The sequence below is a fragment of the Malus domestica genome, chromosome 16 (genome assembly GCF_042453785.1).
Source record: "Malus domestica chromosome 16, GDT2T_hap1".
In the NCBI taxonomy this organism is placed as follows: Eukaryota; Viridiplantae; Streptophyta; class Magnoliopsida; order Rosales; family Rosaceae; genus Malus; species Malus domestica.
Genome location: NC_091676.1, coordinates 9,722,313 through 9,742,013, shown reverse-complemented (window position 1 = coordinate 9,742,013; position 19,701 = coordinate 9,722,313). Strand labels below are relative to the sequence as shown.

Here is a 19,701-nt window from a genome sequence, read left to right as displayed (position 1 = left end):
TTGACTGTATATATGTTTTAGTTTTCGATTTTTGATTTAATATAAAAAAACTAATGAAAATGACTGAAAACTTTGAATTTTAACGATAAGAACAAAATAAAAGATAAAATAAATAGTATCAGGATTGATTTTATTTAGTGTAAAAATATAACATTTCGTTAAAGTGAATAGTATCGGAAGCTTTTCATTAAACTTCCCTTATAACATATTTACCAACAGTCAATTTCCGATCCTATTGTTCTCTCCCCATCCTCACCATTAATAATAGCGTCTGCACGAAGAAGAAAAGCAATTGAATTGTATTTTGGGACAATTTTGGGCATTGGATCCTAATGTTCACTAAAAGAAAGCTCAACACCCTAAAAAATCATCATGCACTTTTTTATTTTCGACGAATAAGAAAAATTAAAAGACTAAACACCAAAAACAAGAAAATCTGAGAGGCAAATTCTTTGGAGCGAGCAGCTAGAGAAACCAGTAAATGTTATCTTAGCATCGAAACCAAATGCAAATCGTAAGATTTTGTTCAAAATCTATCTAATTTCTAACTACGCAGTTCATAATCCTGCAGTCCAAACTACCGCGACATTTTTGCTCGTGCAACTTATGCAAGACCACTGATTGATGTGTTTCAAGCAAATTTTGAAACCGATACTTCTTCCAATCATCATCTTGCAAGGTGATGCCTTATCAATCCACGCTCTTCATCCAACTCAAAGTTGGCTCCTGAGAAACTAGCGCTTGTGAAGAAGGGTTGCAGATCAAGGATCTCATACTCCTGCGCCTTCACAGAACAAATCAAATCCGAAAAGCTCGATTGTCAAGTGCCTATTTCGGTTAGGAGAGTAAAAAAATTAAATTTCCAATAGCAGGATTTCATGTCTGTATTACCATCCTCTGCAAATCTGCCACTTTTACATCAATGTGGGTGAGCCCTGAGGCAGAGCCAGAAACAATTTCTTCAAAGCGGATTGCATCCCTCACGAGCTGACGGAGTAAATGAAGGACCGCACTGTTGTAATCCTTCTTATAAGTCATGTATTCTCTGAATTTCTGCAAAATACAAAACAAATCCTTCAGTAATCAACTACACTGAAAACTTCAAAAATTTTGCCAAGTGATATACAAATTCTTCAGGTAGGCACAAGAAAGTTATTAGATTATAATATTAAAACTACAAACAAGATCAAATTGTGATTGGCAATGATTGACTATGAAAGTGCTTATAAAATGTTATGGTATTTAAAAATTAAGGGCATAAACATTCAGCAAAGACCTAGAGATGATTATCATGTTGAAACTTGAGTTTTGGCCGGGGAATAATTTGAAAACTTATGTGAGCATTAACACGGAAGAAATACAAGACAATAGGGAGAGTAAGTTGGCCGTGGTGGATACTTAAGAATCCTCATATATAAGATTGACCGTACTCACTATAACGTAAATTTCCATTGCCGAGCAGAACAATAGCTAAAACCTTAACAATTCAATGTGGCAACTAGACTTGCCAGTGTGTCATAAAATTAGAAGCTTTAGAAGACTATAAAAACACCAGAATAAAAATGGGAAAGGGAAAGGGAAGATGTGCAGCTTTTTATACCTTTTGCAGAGCTTTCTGCACCCCAAATTTTTGGGTTGAGATGAATGAATCGAGTAATACACGAATTGCCATGTCCACGTCTTCTTGTATAACATGCTGTCTAAGGTGCATTCTTGCATGTGCTTCAGACATTCGTATCATTGATTCAATGTGCCTTACAGCTATGGGTACGCCTTGTCCATGCTAAACAAAACAGTGAAAGAGTAAGTCTCCTACAAGGTAAACCCCAAAACACAAACTCTCAAGATAAAACATGTACGAAAAGAAACTAACTGAAGATTCTCTCCGCATATCAGCATAAACACGTGTGATCTTTTCCAAATCAGCATCGTGCAACCTTGGGAATACATTTAACTTGGCATATGTTACGTATTTCTTCAGCATATCTTGAGGAATTATCTGAAAATGAAGGCCAAAAACTCAATGAGATTAAAAAGAAAGAAACTCAAGTCCATACAAACCAAGAAAGTACAAGTTGATAGACTGGGTAGGGTATGAAGTATAAACCTCTGGATCTACTGGGTTGGCAGAGGCTTCACTGTCTTCGTGGGATTCGCTTATAGGCATATCATCCATGTTAGCTCCCTTGGCTTGTGACTTGAAGTGACTATCAACGACAAACTTTGCAAGCATTTCATCAGTGACTGGGTCAACCACATCCTGCATATTATCATTTTTTTTTCCAACCCTATGAAAATGTACTGACATAAAATGTAGAAAAGAAGACTAGAGTTTGTAGAATCGTGACCTTAACAACACAGAGTATGTCAAAACGAGAGATGATTGGATCTGTTAACTCAACATTTTGTGCAAATGTTTTAGAGGAATCATATCTGGAATGCAGACATAGGGTCAGATTGTTCTGACATGCAAGTAATGGTTACAATAGGAAAAAGAAAACTGTGTCTAGTTTAAAAATGCAAGAGAGTTTGTATGTCCCGATGGCTAGTTTTAATAGATTTTGCACTAACATACCTTCCTCCAACAGGGTTTGCAGCTGCAATGACAGAGCAGCGTGCTTGTAGAGAAGTGACAATCCCAGCTTTTGATATGCTAATACTTTGCTGCTCCATTGCTTCATGAATACTCACCCTAATTGCAGATGAAAATGTTAGTGCTCAAATCCTCAACAAAAATGGGGAAGGCGGTGAGTCAGCTTTCATAATTGAAAGATGGACATATACAGTACTGTTTCCGTACCTATCCTGATCGTTCATTTTGTCAAATTCATCAATAAGACATATTCCTTTGTCAGCTAGAACAAGCGCTCCTCCTTCAAGAGTCCACTCCCTTGTAACAGGATCCTTGTGGACAGCTGCTGTGAGCCCCACAGCAGATGCTCCTTTTCCAGTAGTATACACCGCCCTCTGCCCAGTCTTTTCAACATACCTTTTGAGAAGGAAAAATTGAATAATTAAATAGATCTTCACTGCCAAAAAACTGGATTCAATTTTAAATGAATGATAGTAGCTCTTACTTAAGAAACTGTGATTTTGCCGTGCCAGGATCACCTAAGAGAAGAACATTTATATCCCCTCTTAGTCTGTGCTTTCCCTCAACATTTTTCTCTTGGCCTCCAAACATGGCAAGAGCTATTGCAGTCTTTATGTCCTCATGGCCATAGATTGATGGCGCAATAGACTTGATAAGCTGCATCCATCAAACTTATAGTTATTTCATGGTAATACAAAGAGGTATGTAGTTTAGAAACTTTAGAATGAGGGTTTTGGTAACATACCCTTTCTCCTATTCTTGGGTCCTTAGACAACTTTTCTATCTCTTCTTTGTCTTCCTGAGTAAGTTTGTAAGCAGAAAAGAGGTCTTGCTTCTTAGTGATATAATTTGCTTCAACCACAGTGGCAAATACAGGAAACCCGTTCTTTGTATTCAAAGACAAGTCAAAATTATTTGAATAAATGCCAGTGACCTCCTGGAATAAATCAAATAGAAAAGAAAACAGAATATGGCTGAGTGATTATTCACTAAAACAGGTAACAAGTAAAAATGAGCAAGATAAAGATGAGGATCCTACAATCTCTTCCCCTGGACGAGCACAATCAATTAGATCATTCAATAGTATCACTTCCTTGTATCTTGGAAGCCGACCTGCGGGGACAATTCCAGGGCTCTCTTGGAGTGTAAGCTTTTGATAATTCCTGTATATTGTCTGAGGAAAGAATTGAAGTGTAATACTAATTAAAATCCCATAACCGCCTCCACAACATTAAAAAAGAAAACTGAAAGCAGATGTGAAAATATGAAACTTCACCTGCTCAATATTGACACTGAATGGTCCTTTTGATTGGCATTCAGGGCAAGAACCAACTTTCACTTCTGAATAAGAATTCTGAAAGAATGGCCCCAAGATTGCCCCACATTTATTGCAATCATACTTTACTTGCTGCAATTGGGGAAAGACCCCAGAGCGTCGGGTCACAACCCCTCCAATACGAATCATGGTATTCAAATGGACCTGCCTGCACATCATTCAGAGCAGAATGAAAGTGTCACCACAAAGGAAAAGGCAAGGAAAAATGTAACCACAACAATGAAATCTCCTTTATACCTAATGTTGCGAATCTGATCATAAACAGGTAAGTTAGTTATCCGAACATAGATTTTTTGATGGATACGTTTGTAATTGGGGTGCAAAGTAAACACAACATTCTTGGCAACATCTTCCATAACTTCCAGGACAGACTGGGGAGCATCAGCCAACCAAATGGCAATATTGGGATGAACATGGATGAATTGCTTGTAATCAATCTCCAGACTACACTTATTGGCTGCACAATGCAACAGTAAAATTGATTCAAATTCAAAATCCGAGGCATCATTAGCTTCCTGCTTGCACAAAGAATGGGATAAAAAGTAGAACATTAAAAAGACAACAACAGTTATAAAAGAAAGCTACGCCTTTACCTAACACCATCTCATTAATGAGGCGCACACATTCGATATCATTGTGATCCTTTTTCACATAGGTGAGTAAAAACTCTTTGAATTTCTTGCCTATAAATCTTCGCACTTCGTCTCTAGTAACCCACTCTCTGAGTGTTCCTTGAACACGATACATTTCAAATTCTTCTTCTTCATCATTCTACACATGAAACCCACAACCAGTGATAAGAATTTGACATATAAGAAAGGGTTCACAACGCAAGTTAAGAAATTCATGTAAAATCTCATCAAAGTCAAAAGCATGCTTTGAATAACTAAACCTCATCGCCGTCATCATCAGTCTCTCTGGAGTGTTCGGGCTGTGACTGTGATCTTCCGGGTGAACTCTGCATTCCATCTGTATCATCGTAGCTTCTCGGAGGCCTGAAATCCGCCCTTGCCCTCTTCGAAGGCCGGTAGCTGTCATCGTCAGTATCTGCAACCAAAATGCCAACACACACTCAACATTTCACCAAAACCAACACCAAAAACACATAATTCTGAAATTGTTCCATTCTCAATTGCAAGGATACATTACATTCACAGAAACAAAGTTTACTTACCTTGGTCATGGAGAAGATGGGGGAGCTTGCGTGAGGTGTGGACGCCGTCACGGGTATCGAGCTCGACTTCCGCGGCACGGCGGTCAGCCATGATCTGATCCAAATCCCTTTCGTCCTCAACGGAGTCATCCAGCCCCACCGACTCGTACTGGTCGTGCCCATCCATTCTCCGATAATCACTATATTTTCATCCAAACAAATCATTTCTTGAGAACCCAAATTTCGAAATTTTATTTGAAAAATTAAATCAAATGAAATCAATTCAAAAAACATCATGCATTTCAGAGAGAGAAGAAATTGAAGTACTGACTCCAAAAAATTGTCGTGGAAGAGATCCTCTCCCTCCTCCTCTTCAAGGAGGGGATCGTCGTCGGGTTCATCTCGGACGATTTCGGGGTCGACGGCGGCCTCGTCGTCGGAAGAGGAGGACGAGAAGTTCTCGGAGGTGCGGCTCGTGTGAGGCAGCTGATCCGTGTTGAACCCGACTGACGTCGGCGAATCCGGCGTCGACGGATGATTCTCTGCCATTTCCTTAAATTAAACTTCTTTTCGTCGTCTCTCTCTCTCTCTCTCTCTCTATGCGGCTGAAATTGCAATTCGGAATATGGAACTGCGCTGCCTCAAGGGCTCACAAGGGAGGAGGCTTCTGCTTTTTGGCGGGAACCTTTCCCGCCATTTTGGCTCACGTGGGCTGCCACGTCTCATGATGAATTTTGGGCTTTCAAAAGTTTGGGCTTTGGATTCGCAAACGCAAACTCTAGGCGGGCCTAGTTCTCTGATGATTCAGTGGGATCCACCCAAATTATAAACCTACTGAAAACTCGTCAAGACTCAAGATCAAGATACAAGTTGTTGTTATCGGATCAGGATCCTCTCAGATGGAGAGGATCCTCCTGATCAAGGTCATCGGGCCGTTTATTTTTTATCCAACGGTTATAATTATTATAACTTTTAGAGGGCTCCTTGTTTGTAGCCGTTGGATAAAAAATGAACTGCCCGATGGGCCTGGTCAGGAGGATCCTCTTCATCTGCTCAGGAGAGGATCCTGATCCGTTGTTATCGTAGCACCGTGTCTATGGGCTCTATACTCTGAACAAAGGGAACTTTTATATATATATATATATATATATATATATCTCAATTGTATCGTTAATCCAAGACACTCGTAGCATGAAAATAGTATGAAGATAAAAAAGAGATAAAATATAAACTTGTCGTCGGCTTTATATTACAATGCACATGGGGACTAAATATAGGAATTTTATTGGAGATGGCCTTATACATAACAATATTCATATTCTGAGTTGTTAAGGTAAGGATAGAGGGATTAATCTGGATGCCTAGCGGTTTGAAAAGAAAGGCATATCTATTAGGATCATTCATCACTTGCGACTAATGCTTATTTTTAAATATTAGTATTTTTACTAAACCATTAAATAAATATTATGATGGGAAAGCATGTGAGGGCCTCTTTCTAATTGTTGTTTAAGGCCCCACTTTAGATTCGGCATTCTCAAATAGCATGCAGATTAGTAACGGTGTGACAATCTCATTCAAACTCTTTTCTTCTCATTTTTTTTTTTTTCTGTAGATCAACTTTATCAAAAGAAAATTCGTCAACTAATTTGTTTTGTATAGTTTTTACAAACACAATCCATTTTTTTACTACCTTCTTTCATATTTGTGGATCTGACCCTTGCAAAAAAATTTCGCACGCGGATAATAATGTAATTAAACTAGTTATAAAATGGTTTTTTTTTAACAAACTATATTATCTACACTAAGGAAGAGGGGGTAGACTTAGCCTCACAATAGACTAGCAATAATATGATTCAATCAGTTGTACATTAAATATTATTTTCTCTATTTTTAAACATTTTCAAAACATCTTAAGAGGCATGTAATGCTAGTTATAAAAAAAGTAGTTCACACGCGAATAATTATGTAATTAAATTAGTTGTCAAATTATTTTTTTTTTTTTTCTCTTTTAACAAACGATATTATCTACACTAAGGGGGAGAGGCTGAGTTTAGCCTCACAATGAGCTAGCAATAATATGATTCAATCAATTGTTTATGAAATATTATTTTCTCTATTCTTAATGTAAATTTTATAGAGACCAATTTTATTATATGAATTCAGCTGCTTTAATTGGTTTATAAAGGGTTTCTTCTACCATGATATATGATTATTCATTTACTTCAAATATTTAAATTTCTTTTTATCAATTTACCCATAAAAATACATATAAAATATGTAAATCATATTTAATATACTGTGATTAAAAAAAAATCTTCTGCACATGCACAAGCACGTGCATGAAGGCCAGTATTTGAATAAGAGAAAAGTTGGTTAATCACAAGTCTGTGGCGCAGCCCACTACCAAGGTTGTTGGCAGTAGTGCAATGATTGACTTTGTGACTGAGAGTCTGATGAGAGAAGAAAAAAGATGTAAAGCACCAACAACTCAACATGCATCCGTACCAGATCTAGCAGTAGCAGTGCGGACTCGATTTTCAATTAAACCTTTATTCCATATCAAAAAGTATACATTACAAACAGCTTTACAGCAATATATTTAATTATTTATGCATGCAAAATTACAAGGCAACGAAAAAGGCCCCGTAGCCCATAGTAGATGCATGAGACGGCCGCTACCAAGGTTGTTGGCGGTAGTGCAATGATCGACTTTGTAAAGATAAAAGATGTAAGATGTAAAGCACCAACGACATGCATCCATACCAGATCTAGCAGTAGCATTGCGGAATTTCAATTAAATGAAAACTAATGAAAAATGCTTGAAAACTTTGAGTTTTAATGATAAGGACAAAATAAAGGGTAAAGTAAATAGTATCAGGATTAACTTTTTAGTGTAAAAATACGGTTTTCGTTAAAGTGAACAGTATCGCGGACTTTTCGTTAAAACTCCCTTCAATTAAACCTGTATTCCATATCAAAAAGTATGTATTACAAACAGCTTACAGCAATGTATTTAATTATTTATGCATGTAAAATTACAAGGTAATGAAAAAGGCCCCATAGCCCCTAAAGAGCAAGTCCACCGGGGATCAATATGCCGGCACCCAACATGAAAAATGGACCAGCCTCTCCTCTTTTTGCTCCAGTCCAGCCCAAGCCAGTCTCCAGAGCAGTCCAAAATGTTCTGAGTTATGGGATGGCCATCTGACGTTAGGCTTGCGTCAGCCTGACGTCAAAGGCCATAGAGTGGCTGACAGAGTCGTAGAGGTGGGGCCCATTGTGTAGGTGCAATATGGGATTTCCGGCATGGGGACACGTGGCTCATCTATGTCTGTTGGATTTCCAACGACTATTTTTCTGGGCCGTTGGATTTCCAACTATAAAAAAAAATGGAAATTTAAAATTAATGACCACTGACGTGGCACAATGAGGATCGTTCGATTTTTAGATCAACAGTTCATATTTTTCTACCAAATAAATAAATAAATTGTCTGAAATTATTAATATTTTTTATAAAGTCAGAAATTAAAAATAAAATTATTATTATTTTTTTTTATAATAAAAAATAATAATATTTTAATAAAATTGACTATGTTATTTTTTTAAGGGTGGAGATGCATTTGGCTTATCATTGTTCATTGAGGTATATCACTGTTCACTAAGTGGATTAAATAGGCTAGGTGATGACGCATTTTTTTAGGGGTAAACTTGCTCTAATAGATGCATAAGGTAGCCATATCAAATACGTTTAACCTATTTGATGACCAGTAATAGGGGTTCGATCGATCCATCTCTACACATAATTAATTAGATAACTATTATAAACACTTTAAAATAATCATCTTACAGTCTTATCTTTTTTTTCTTTTCTTTTTTTTTTACGAGAAAAGTGTAAGATATGATTATATTGGAATGCTAATAACAACTCTTGTTTAATTAATGTAAACAGCATAATAATTTTTATTTGTGTTGATCTGTCAGAATATTCAGACGCTTCTATTGATCATTTCTTGATACCTTTTGAAGGAGAGAAGCTTTTGCAAGCGCATTTGTTTATGGAACCTATTAATGAACAAATCCGCAACGTGATCTATCTCGTCTTCCAGCTTGAAATCCTCTCCTTCCACCTTGGAATTCTTCACCAGATCGATCACAGACCCGCCATCCTTGACATCATCAAAGTTCTCATTTTCATCGAACAATGAGTGCCTGAGATCAGGGTAGTTATCATCGTCGTCGTCGTCCTCCTCCTCCTCCTCATCTTGGCCATTGTACCTAAGCATGCAGATCGAAGTACCAACTGCATGTGAGTACTCATTGGCAATGGCATTGTAGAGAACAAGCGCCTTGCTTTGGTCTCCCTCCTCCTCCTCTTGATCGCGGTGATCGTGGCCTAGGAGACTGTGGATCTTGTGTGACACGGTGTCCATCAAAACCTTCTTGTTCTTCACCAATGAGAACATTATCAGGCGAGCTTTCGCAGCGCTAGTTTTGCTCTTGATAGCCAAGGACTTGGCCTTGGCTATGGAACTCAGCAAGGTGATTATATGTTTCAAGAAAACAGAAGCCTTGTTCTTCATGATTAATTATTTTCTTGTTTGATTAATCACAACTGCAATAAGTAAGCAAGGAAACCCTAAATTTCGATAAAAAAAAAAAGCAAGCAAACCCTAGATTTCGATATAAATAAATAAATAAATAAAACCCAAGATATTCAAGTGCACGAAACCCCCTTTGAAAGAAAGGAAAATATATGAGATGCTCAAGAAAAAGAATATGATGGAAGGTTAATTATTTTGCATGAAGGAACACAAGAGCCTTAGGGGGGGTTTATATAGAATGCAAAAAGCTTATACTTTTTGGTGATGGAGTGGGGTGAAAGTGCTTAAAGCAAAAAAATAAGAAAAAGATATTAGAACAAATTAAATAGAAACGGAAACTTCTTGTAGCACTGTAACACATGGAGTTCATGATCTTTTATGCAAATGGAACCATGCATCCTCGTCGTACATGACTAGTGAACAAACTGTGGGACGTACAATAGACTTTTTTTGCGAAAAAAAGCTCGATGACGATGGTTGTTTTAGGTGCACAAAACATATGTTAATTAATGGTTGCAGACGATTATGTTACTGTTATTAGCCAACTCAGTAATGCCATGCAGGTGGGTGGATGTATAAAGTGTTCTTAGGATATGAATAATTTCAGCTGGGGGTAAATATTTCACTTTATTAGAGTGCTAAGAAATTAAAGGTGATGAAAAAGAAATTGGACGGTGAAAGTTAAGTAAAGCGGCCAGTGAAAGGTAATATTTAATGGAGGAAAAAGTAAGGCTATTCGTTGCCCATGCACTAAGTTTTGGAGTACCTGCATAAAAAATGCAAATGTTATATGAGTTATGTGCATGCTGAATGTGAATGTACTAAAATAATCCTACATATTACATACCATGCATGTTGTGTTGTACCTCTGTATATAAACTTAACTTATTGATCAAAGTTAAAAACAAAGAAAAAGTATCTATCGATCTTTTTAATGGATATTTCATCCTTAGAATTGGACTATTGTGATATAGTATTCTATATTTGCCATATATTTTCTTCATTGTTTTAAAAATCTCCGTTTAGCGTTGCTTAGGCATTAGACGGCTGACCATTGCCCCGATTAATCTCTAAGCGTTTGAAAATTAAGAAAAGACGCCTAGATATTTTTAGGTACTAGGCAACTGACCACCACCCTGATTAATCACTAGGAATTTGAAAAATACCAAACAGTTTGTTAAAGATTTTTCAGTTATTGCTTTACCAGTGACGAGGTTAACTAGGAAGGATGTTAAATTTGAGTGGGATGATAATTGTGAGCAGAATTTCCAGCAATTGAAGTATTGTCTCACTCATGCACCTATTTTAGCACTTCCAGATGATAGTGGTAATTTTGAGATTTACAGTGATGCTTCCTTGAATGGTCTGGGATGTGTATTGATGCAGCATGGTAGGGTGATTGCTTATGCTTCACGACAATTGAAGCCTCATGAGATAAGGTTGTGACAACCCGTCCCGAATGTATATATTATTTTATCCTCAAGAGCGTAGAAGTTACTATTTTTCCCTTGGACGTTGAGTTATGTTGTGTGAAGTGAACTTAGGTTATGTATATTCCTATCTTTACCTAACACGAAGCCTTTTAGGAGCTCACTGGCTTCAAGTTCTGTAGGGACTCTGAAGTTAAGCGAGAAAGGGGCAAGAGCATTCCCAGGATGGGTGACCTACTGGGAAGTTCTGCTAGCGTGAGTTCCCAAAAATAAAACCGTGAGGGCGTGGTCGGGGCCTAAAGCGGACAATATCGTGCTACGGTGGAGTCGAGCCTCGGATGTGGTGGGGGCTTAGGGGGGATGTGACATTACATAATAAATTTAATTAAAATTAAAAAAATGGCTACCTAAGGTCCCGCCTAGACGCTAGACTCATGTTCGCCACCCGACTAGCGCCTAGCGCCTTTTAAAACTTTGCTTTTCTTTTTTCTCTTCTTTAATATATATAAATACTAGTTATATAGTATTCTAGATTTGCCATATACATCTTTTTAATGGATCTTATTGATCAAAGTTAGAAACAAAGAAAAAGTATCTATCGATCTTTTTAATGGATCTTTCATCCTTAGAATTGGACTATTGTTGTTGATGCACAAAATCAGTGAGGACTTTGGTACAACAGAAAGTGTTAAGTTTGTGACCTTTCCTAGATTGCTCCGGTCACTAGTGTGGATAAGTATGCAAATGGATAGAGACAGGGAAGCAAACACAAGATGTACGTGGTTCATCCAGATTGGCTACATCCACGGAGTAGATGAGTTCTCATTAATTGTGAAGGGTTTACACAAGTACATAGGTTCAACCTCTCCTTTAGTGAGTACTAGTGAATGATTTAGTACAAATGACATTAGAAAATATTGTGAGATAATGATCTCTATTTATAGAAGAGAGTTTCTAGTTTCATTTTGACATTGACACGTGTCGTGTTGTGATTGGCTTCTGATGTTGAAACGTGTCGCACTATGATTGGCTTCTGATGTCGACACATGTCGCGCTGTGATTGGCCTTCTGGTTGGAGGGAAACTCTTCTGGGTCCTTAACGGTATAACGTTGACCGGTGCTCAGTAGTTTCGAGATTGGTCAAGTATGGTACAAACAGTGCTCCCCTAAGTTCCCGAGTGAGGGAATCTCCCCTGTTGGGGACTTGCAAGATCCAAGCCATTGAGTAATCACGAAACTTCTAAGTACCAAAGTGTGGTATCATTTTCACTTGCCTTATCTGTCTCATACGTAGATGTGGCATCTTCTCTGGAAGTACTTTTCCTTCATCCAGGGGTGGTACCTTTAACCGATGAAGATGCACAAGGTAATGTATCAATTTCACTTGAAGCTTACTTGTAGTTTTTGGCTTGGTTAAGTGCAATACAAACCCTATAGTAGGAGTCCCCTAAGTCGCCGAGCTAGGAGATTTGCCGAAAGAGGTAACATACAAGGTAAACAATCAGACTTCCAAGTAAGCAACCTGGATCAGAAGTTCGACTTCGGCTTATGGTTGATTGTTCTCCTTCTCCTTGTGTCGTAAATAACAACAAGGATAAGGAGAAGCAAATGGAGAAGAGATGATATGAGATACTTTTGCTTTTGAAGAAGTAACTTTCCACAGGCTTTTCTTGAACTGGGCTGGAGGGTTTTTTGGTTTCCTCCAGAGTATAAGGCCGACTCAAGAATTTGAGGGTCAAAACAAGTCCATCAAATCAAGAGTGCATTCAACCTTGATGATATGGGATACTTTTACTGTTGACGAAGTAATAGATGAATCGGCACGTGTTCTGTTGCGCTTGTCTCCACATGCTTTCTTGTATCCTTCTCACTTGCCCTATCTGTTCCTCAAGCAGATGTGGTATCTTTTCTGGAAGCATAAGATGTTGAAGATGAGTACTCGAAAGCAATGCCAGGTAAGTAATTAGGCAAGGGGGTTCCAAGCAGTCATTTCCTGACTGGAAGCTTGATTCCAAGTGCTCTCTTTCTCCTTGTCTTGTAGGTAAGAACAATGGCAAAGGAAAAGACAGGGAAAAAGCATGATATGGGATACTCTTGCTTTTGACCCTAATGATATAAGATACTCTTGCTCTGGTGTGGCTGGTTAACATAGGTATTATTAGGGGGGAAGAAAGCTGAGTATTTCGAGAGGCTTCGTTGGGAGTGCCCTCTCAGATATGAGGAAAGGTTGAGCATTTTTGTAGGTCTGCCTGTCCGTGGAGGATGGAGGTCGACATATATAGGAGTCTCCCTAACAACAAGTAGTAATGTTATTCCTTTACCATTCTTGGTCGTAGCAATGTAGTGGGAGCTGCAAGCTTCACATGTTTTAACTTTGTCAGAGCACTTTGAAAAAGTGGTATGTGGTATCTGGAAAGTTGATGCTGCGTGTGAAGATTACAGACAAGCTTTATCCAAGGAAATCTAGCTCTCGAAGTTCGGAGAGCGGTGCCTCTTCGGTTTTTGAACAAGCAATCCTGTCGGGGATTTGGCTCTTGAGATTCGGAGAACGGTGCCTCTTCGATTTTTGAGAAAGCAATCTTGTTGGGAGTTTGGCTCTTGAGATTCGGAGAGCGGTGCCTCTTCGATTTTTAGGAGTCTGGCTCTCGAGATTCAAAGAGCGATGCCTGTTCGATTTTTGAGCAAGCAATCTTGTTGGGAGTGTTTTCTCGAATGTGAGTAAAGGTTGGGCATTTTTGCCAGTCTGCCTTGCCACGGAGCACGGAGGTTGGCACACATAGGGACTTTCTAGTTATCAAGCAGTGATGCTGTTCCTTTACCCTTATGGGTAATAGTAGGGTAGCTAGACCTTCAAAATTTATGTGTCTAAACTTTGTTAAAGATCTTTGGCAAAGTTGTATGTGGTACCCGATGAGCTGATGTTGCGTGTGGAAAGTGGTGCCTCTTCGGAATCCGGAGAGTGGTGCCTCTTCAATTTTTGAACCAACGACTCTATTGCCATTTCTTTTATAAGGGCACCAATTGTGTGCAAGAAGTACATTCAGAGAGTTATTGCTTGTGGAAATTTTCCCCTTACTTCAGAGATTTATTTCACCTCATTTCTCCTTCATCATTTATGAGAATGTCTGGCCCATCCGACCGTCGTTTTGACTTGAACTTTGGTGAAGAGGCAGCCATGCCTTCTCAAGACAACATATGGCGCCCATCCTTCTTATCCCCTACTGGTCCTTTTACTGTTAGGGACTCTGTGATGAAGAATGATATGACCGCTGCAGTGGTGACTAAAAACCTTTTTACTCCAAAAGATAATAGACTACTTTTCAAACGGTCTGATGAGTTGGCTGTTAAGGATTCTCTGGCTCTCAGTGTTCAGTGTACAGGTTCTGTGTCTAATATGGCCCAATGCCTATTTGCTCGAACCCGCCAAGTTGAATCATTGGCGGCTAAAGTGATAAGTTTCAAATAGGATATCAAAGGGCTCAAGCATAAGAATAAACAGTTGTACAGGCTCGCACATGACTATGTTACAAACATGAAGAGGAAGCTTGACCATCTGTAGGAATCGGATGGTCAGATTTTATTTGATCATCAGAGGTTTGTGGGTTTGTTCCAAAGGCATTTATTGCCTTCGTCTTTTGGGGCTATACTGCTTAATGAAGCTCCAAATGATCAACCTTCGGTGCCTCCTCCTTCTGGGGTTTTGCCTAGTACTGAGGCTCCAAATAATCACCCTCTGGTGCCTCCTCTTTCTGGGGCTCTGCCGACTGCTAAGACTTCTCCTGAGCAACCCTTGTGAAAGCTCCCTCTTATTTGTTGATTTTGATTCATGTATATGTACATATTTGTAACTTATCAGAGATATCAATAAACAAGTTTTGCTTCATTTCAACGTATTGTGTTAAATACACCAAGGCCTTCTTCACTAAGTGCTTTGAATTTTTCTTTTTGTTGAAGCTTTGTGAGTGAAGCATGTAGGTTGAGGTAATGCTCCCTTAATTTCCCGAGTGAGGAAAACTTCTCGGTTAGAGACTTGAAAAAATCCAAGTCACTGAGTGGTCGTGAGACTTCCGAGTATCAAGATGCAGTAGCATATGGTAGGAGTCCCCCAAATCTCCGGTCGAGGGAGTTGACGAAGGAGGTGTCTTGCTAGTAGCCAAGTTTCCAAAGTAACAAAACTTCACCATTTTCCTTTCTAAGTGGTAGCCCAAAACTCATCCTTCATATATATTTGTTATGAAAGTTGTTAGGCCCAAAGAAGATGAGGTCTAGGCAATTTTTTTTTTTTTGAATTTTTGAATTTTTGAATTTTTGAATTTTTGAATTTCCGAATATATATATATATATATTTTTTAAGCTTTATAGGTGAAGTTTTGTAGGTGAAGCTTCGCACGTAGTTTTGGACTCGGAACGTTGCTTGCTCAAGCTCAACTGGGACAACTGCCTTTGTACCAAAGGCAAGTGAGAATGGGCTTTCTCCTGTTGATGTCCGATACGAAGTGTGGTATGACCAAAGAACTTGGGGTACAAATTCTGGCCAACAACCTTTAGCCTTGTCCAAGCTGGTTTTCAAAGTTTGCTTGATTATTTTGTTGATGGCTTCAACTTGTCCATTAGACTGGGGATAAGCTAGGGAGGCAAAACATAAGTTGATGTTGAACTTAGAGCAGAACATCTTGAACTTATTGTTGTCGAATTGTTGCCTGTTATCAGTGACTATCGTATTGGGAATGCAGAATCTGCAAAGGATGTTCTTCCATACGAAGTCTTCTATTTTTGCCTCAATAATGGTTGCCAAGGGTTCTACTTCGGCCCACTTTATGAAGTAGTTAACTGCAACGATTGCATAACGAACCTTGCCCTTCCCTGCAGGCATTGGGCCGATCAAATCAAGTCCCTATTGGGCGAAGGGCCAAGGGCTGATCATAGGAGTGATCGGCTCGGAAGGGGACTGAGGAATAGTTGCGTAGTGTTGACACTTATCACATGAGCGGGATATTCTGATGGCATCTTGGTAAAGTGTTGGCCAGTAATATCCTTGGCGAAAAGCCTTATGTGCTAGGGATCAAGATCCAGCATGATCTCCACAGACTCTTTCATGTATTTCCCGAATGACAGTTTCCACATTTGCGGGCGTAACGCATCTTAGGTATGGTAGGTTAAAACCCCGCTTGTAGAGTTGGTCATTAATGATCAAGTAACGGGTAGCCTTGTATCGAATATGCTTAACTTGGACTTTGTCATTTGGAAGGGTGCCATGAGTAAGGAATCTATAAATCAGGGTAATCCAACTATCCCCCTGTTGTAAGTTGCACACTTCCGCAGCCATGGTGCTTAGTGCTGCCAACAATTCGACCTGAATTTTTCTCTCAATCTTGTTTTCCACTGCTGAGGTGAGGCGAGGCGAGCCAAAGCATCTGTATGACTGTTTGCCGCTCGAGGAATTTGGGTGATTTGGTAGTGGAAGTGCTTGAGCAACAATTGTGTTTGTGTCAGATATGCTGCCATGGAGCTATCCTTAGCATCAAAGTTGTTGGTGACCTGGTTAACCACCAATTGGGAGTCACTAAAAATATCAATTCGTTTAACCCCAAGGTGTTTAGCCAAACGTAAGCCTGCTGTGAGGGCTTCATATTCGGCCTCATTGTTCGACGCCTTGAATTTGAACGAAGAGCATACTTCATCGCCACTTTGTCAGGGGTCGTAAGGACTAGTCCTGCTCCACAACCTTGTTGGTTGGACGAGCCATCAACATATAGACTCCATGATGAGGCTGTTGGTTCTATTTTCTGAGCTTCCAAGGGTAATGAAACCACTTCTTTAGGCGTAGAAACAATGTCAACAGGATATGTGAAGTCGGTGATGAAGTCTGCCATTGCTTGGTCATTCTCAGCTGGCTTTGGTTGGTAGGAGATGTCAAACTCACCCAATGCTATTGCCCATTTGATCATTCGCTCGGAAATGTCAGGACTTTGGAGTATCTGTCGAAGATGATGATTGGTAAGCACGATGATAAAGTGTGCTTAGAAGTAAGGGTGAAGTTTTTGAGCAGACATGACCAATGCTAGAGCCAATTTCTCAATGTTAGAGTATCGTGTCTCCGCATCTTGTAAGGCTTTGCTAGCGAAGTAGACAGGCCATTCGACATTACCATCATTTCGAATAAGAACGGAACTTATTGTTGAAGCCGATACCGATAGATAGATAATGAGAATGTCACCAACCTCAGGTTTGGAGAGCATATGGGCTTTACTCATGTAGTCTTTGAGGTTCTTGAATGCCTCAGCACATTCATCAGTCAATGTAATGTACTTCTTACTTCCCTTAAGTGCTTTGAAGAAAGGAGCACATCTGTCTGTGGCCTTAGAGATGAACCTAATTAAGGCTGCCACCTTACCAGTAAGGCTCTGGATGTCTTTTGAAGTAACCGGTTCCTTCATGTCGAGGTTGCTTTGATCTTATCGAGATTAGCCTTAATGCCTCATTGGGTTATCATGAAGCCTAAGAATTTGCTAGAGCCTACGCCGAAGGCACATTTGTTGGGGTTCAACGTCATTCGATACCTCTTCAGAATGGTGAAAGTTTCAGATAAGTTGGTGATGTGTTGGTCAGCATGTTTGCTCTTGACTAGCATATCATCAACGTAAACTTCCATGCTCTTCCCAATCTGTTCGGCAAACATTGAATTGACCAGTCTCTGATAAGTTACTCCTGCATTCTTTAGGCCAAAGGGCATGACTTTATAGGAATATAGTTTTCTGTCAGTAGTGAAGGATATGTGTTCTTGGTCTGGAGGGTTCATGAGGATTTGGTTGTATCCTAAGTAAGCATCCATGAAGCTCAGAAGTTCACACCATGCCGTAGAGTCTATAAGTTTGTCTATGAGAGGAAAAGGAAAGCTATCATTCAGGCATCATTTGTTTAGGTCGGTGTAATCGACACACATTATCCATAATACCTTTTGAAGCAAGAGACTTTCCTTAGTCGGATTCTTCTTAACAAAGACAACATTTGCTACCCACATTGGATAATTGACTTCACGGACGAAGCCTATGCCTTTGAGTTTTTCAACTTCTGCCTTCATTACCTCATACCGTTCAGCGTCATAAGATATTCGCTTCTGTCTCACTGGCTTGGTCTTGGGGTCAATACTTAAGCGATAACAGATGATATCGGGAGAGATGTCTAACATGTCCTTATATGACCATGCGAAGACCTTAGTGTTCTCTTGCAAAAAAGAGATCAATGACAACCAAATAGGTGGTGACAAGGTGGTGCCAATCTTCACCATGCGATCCGGATAATCTTTTGAGATAAAGACCTTCTCCAACTCTTCAGCGGGTTGCGCTTGCTGGGTGAAGGAGTTATCTCGAGGATCGTCGGGTTGACTGTTGCCACCGTGAAGATCCAAGTTGGCTTCGTCTGGGCTGGTCTTTATGACTTGGTCATGTATAGAAATGGTTTCCTTGGGCACAAGCAGGAGCTGTTGCTTGACCGAAGTGTTGTAACATGATCGTACACTAAGTTGGTCTCCTATGATGTAACCATTGCCATAGGGGGTTGGAAATTTCATCAACAACATATGTGTGGATACCATGGCCTTGAGATCATTGATTCCTGTGCGTCCGAAGATGACATTGTATGCCATTGGGCAATCAATCACCAGGAAGTTAGTGGTAATGGTAACTGTGTAAGGGCATGTACCAATGGTGAAAGTTAAGTGTATACTCCCCAAAGGTTGCACGATATCACCGGAGAAGCTTATCAGAGGGGAAATCGAGCGATCGAGCAAGTGTTCAGCTACATTAAGTGCCTTGAAAGCTTCAGCAAACATGATATTGACCGAAGCCCTCGTGTCTACCAGGATTTGTCGTATTTCAAAGTTGGCTATGTGAGCTACCACGATCAGTGGGTCGTTGTGAGGGTAGATGATACCTCTTTCTTCCTCAGGGTAGAAACATATTGGATCCCAGTTAGGCTTTTGATACTTACCTCCCTTGATGTTTTCCACGTGAAACACTTGGTGGCCAGACCTTAAAGCTCGTTCACTATTTTTATGGCCCTGTTGGAAGATTTAGATATGGGTGTGCCACCACTTATGGAATATATCACATTCACCTGGCGTTGGTTACGGTTACCCCTTGGTGAATGAGGAATTGATCAATTTTTTCTTCATATGCCAAAGCTTCAATATGATCACGAAGGGTGATACATTTCTTGCCGTCATGACCGTTATGCTCGTGGTAGCAGCAAAACGTGCTCGTGTTCTTCGTGGGCTTATAATCCAAGTGCCTCGGCTTTGGCTTCGGTATCAGGTGTGCTATGCTGGGGTAAATGGCCATGCATGTGGCGTTCAATGGTGTGTATGCCTCATACCTCGGGGTAGGGGCTGTCCTGACACGTGCTTGACCCACTGTGTTGACTGCCTAGGGTCGGGGATTATCATGGCGATACCCTTGATTATCGCGGTAGTGTCCTTTACTCCTTTTACTAAAATGAGATTGGTGAGGATGGAAATCTTTCATTTTGCCTTGAGATTGATATGTCTGTTGACTTGGCAAAGTATTAAGTAAGGCAGGGAGAGGCACCGC

General features: G+C 39.7%; 2 protein-coding genes across 2 annotated transcripts; both read right to left on the bottom strand.

Moving 5' to 3' along the window:
* Positions 1–360: 360 nt before the first annotated feature.
* Positions 361–5,725, bottom strand: LOC103433134 (DNA replication licensing factor MCM2). The gene is made up of 17 exons (XM_008371367.4): positions 5,414–5,725; positions 5,104–5,282; positions 4,822–4,976; positions 4,523–4,700; positions 4,167–4,386; positions 3,870–4,077; positions 3,633–3,767; positions 3,339–3,530; positions 3,078–3,250; positions 2,801–2,989; positions 2,576–2,692; positions 2,349–2,433; positions 2,108–2,260; positions 1,874–1,999; positions 1,601–1,783; positions 892–1,053; positions 361–784 (listed from the first exon to the last, which is right to left on the bottom strand). Exons 1-17 carry the CDS (start codon positions 5,629–5,631, stop codon positions 668–670), a joined length of 2,790 nt encoding a protein of 929 aa, XP_008369589.1. The 5' UTR covers positions 5,632–5,725; the 3' UTR covers positions 361–667.
* Positions 5,726–8,872: 3,147 nt separating this feature from the next.
* Positions 8,873–9,879, bottom strand: LOC103433140 (uncharacterized). The gene has a single exon (XM_008371372.4). It carries the CDS (start codon positions 9,660–9,662, stop codon positions 9,069–9,071), a length of 594 nt encoding a protein of 197 aa, XP_008369594.1. The 5' UTR covers positions 9,663–9,879; the 3' UTR covers positions 8,873–9,068.
* Positions 9,880–19,701: the final 9,822 nt, after the last annotated feature.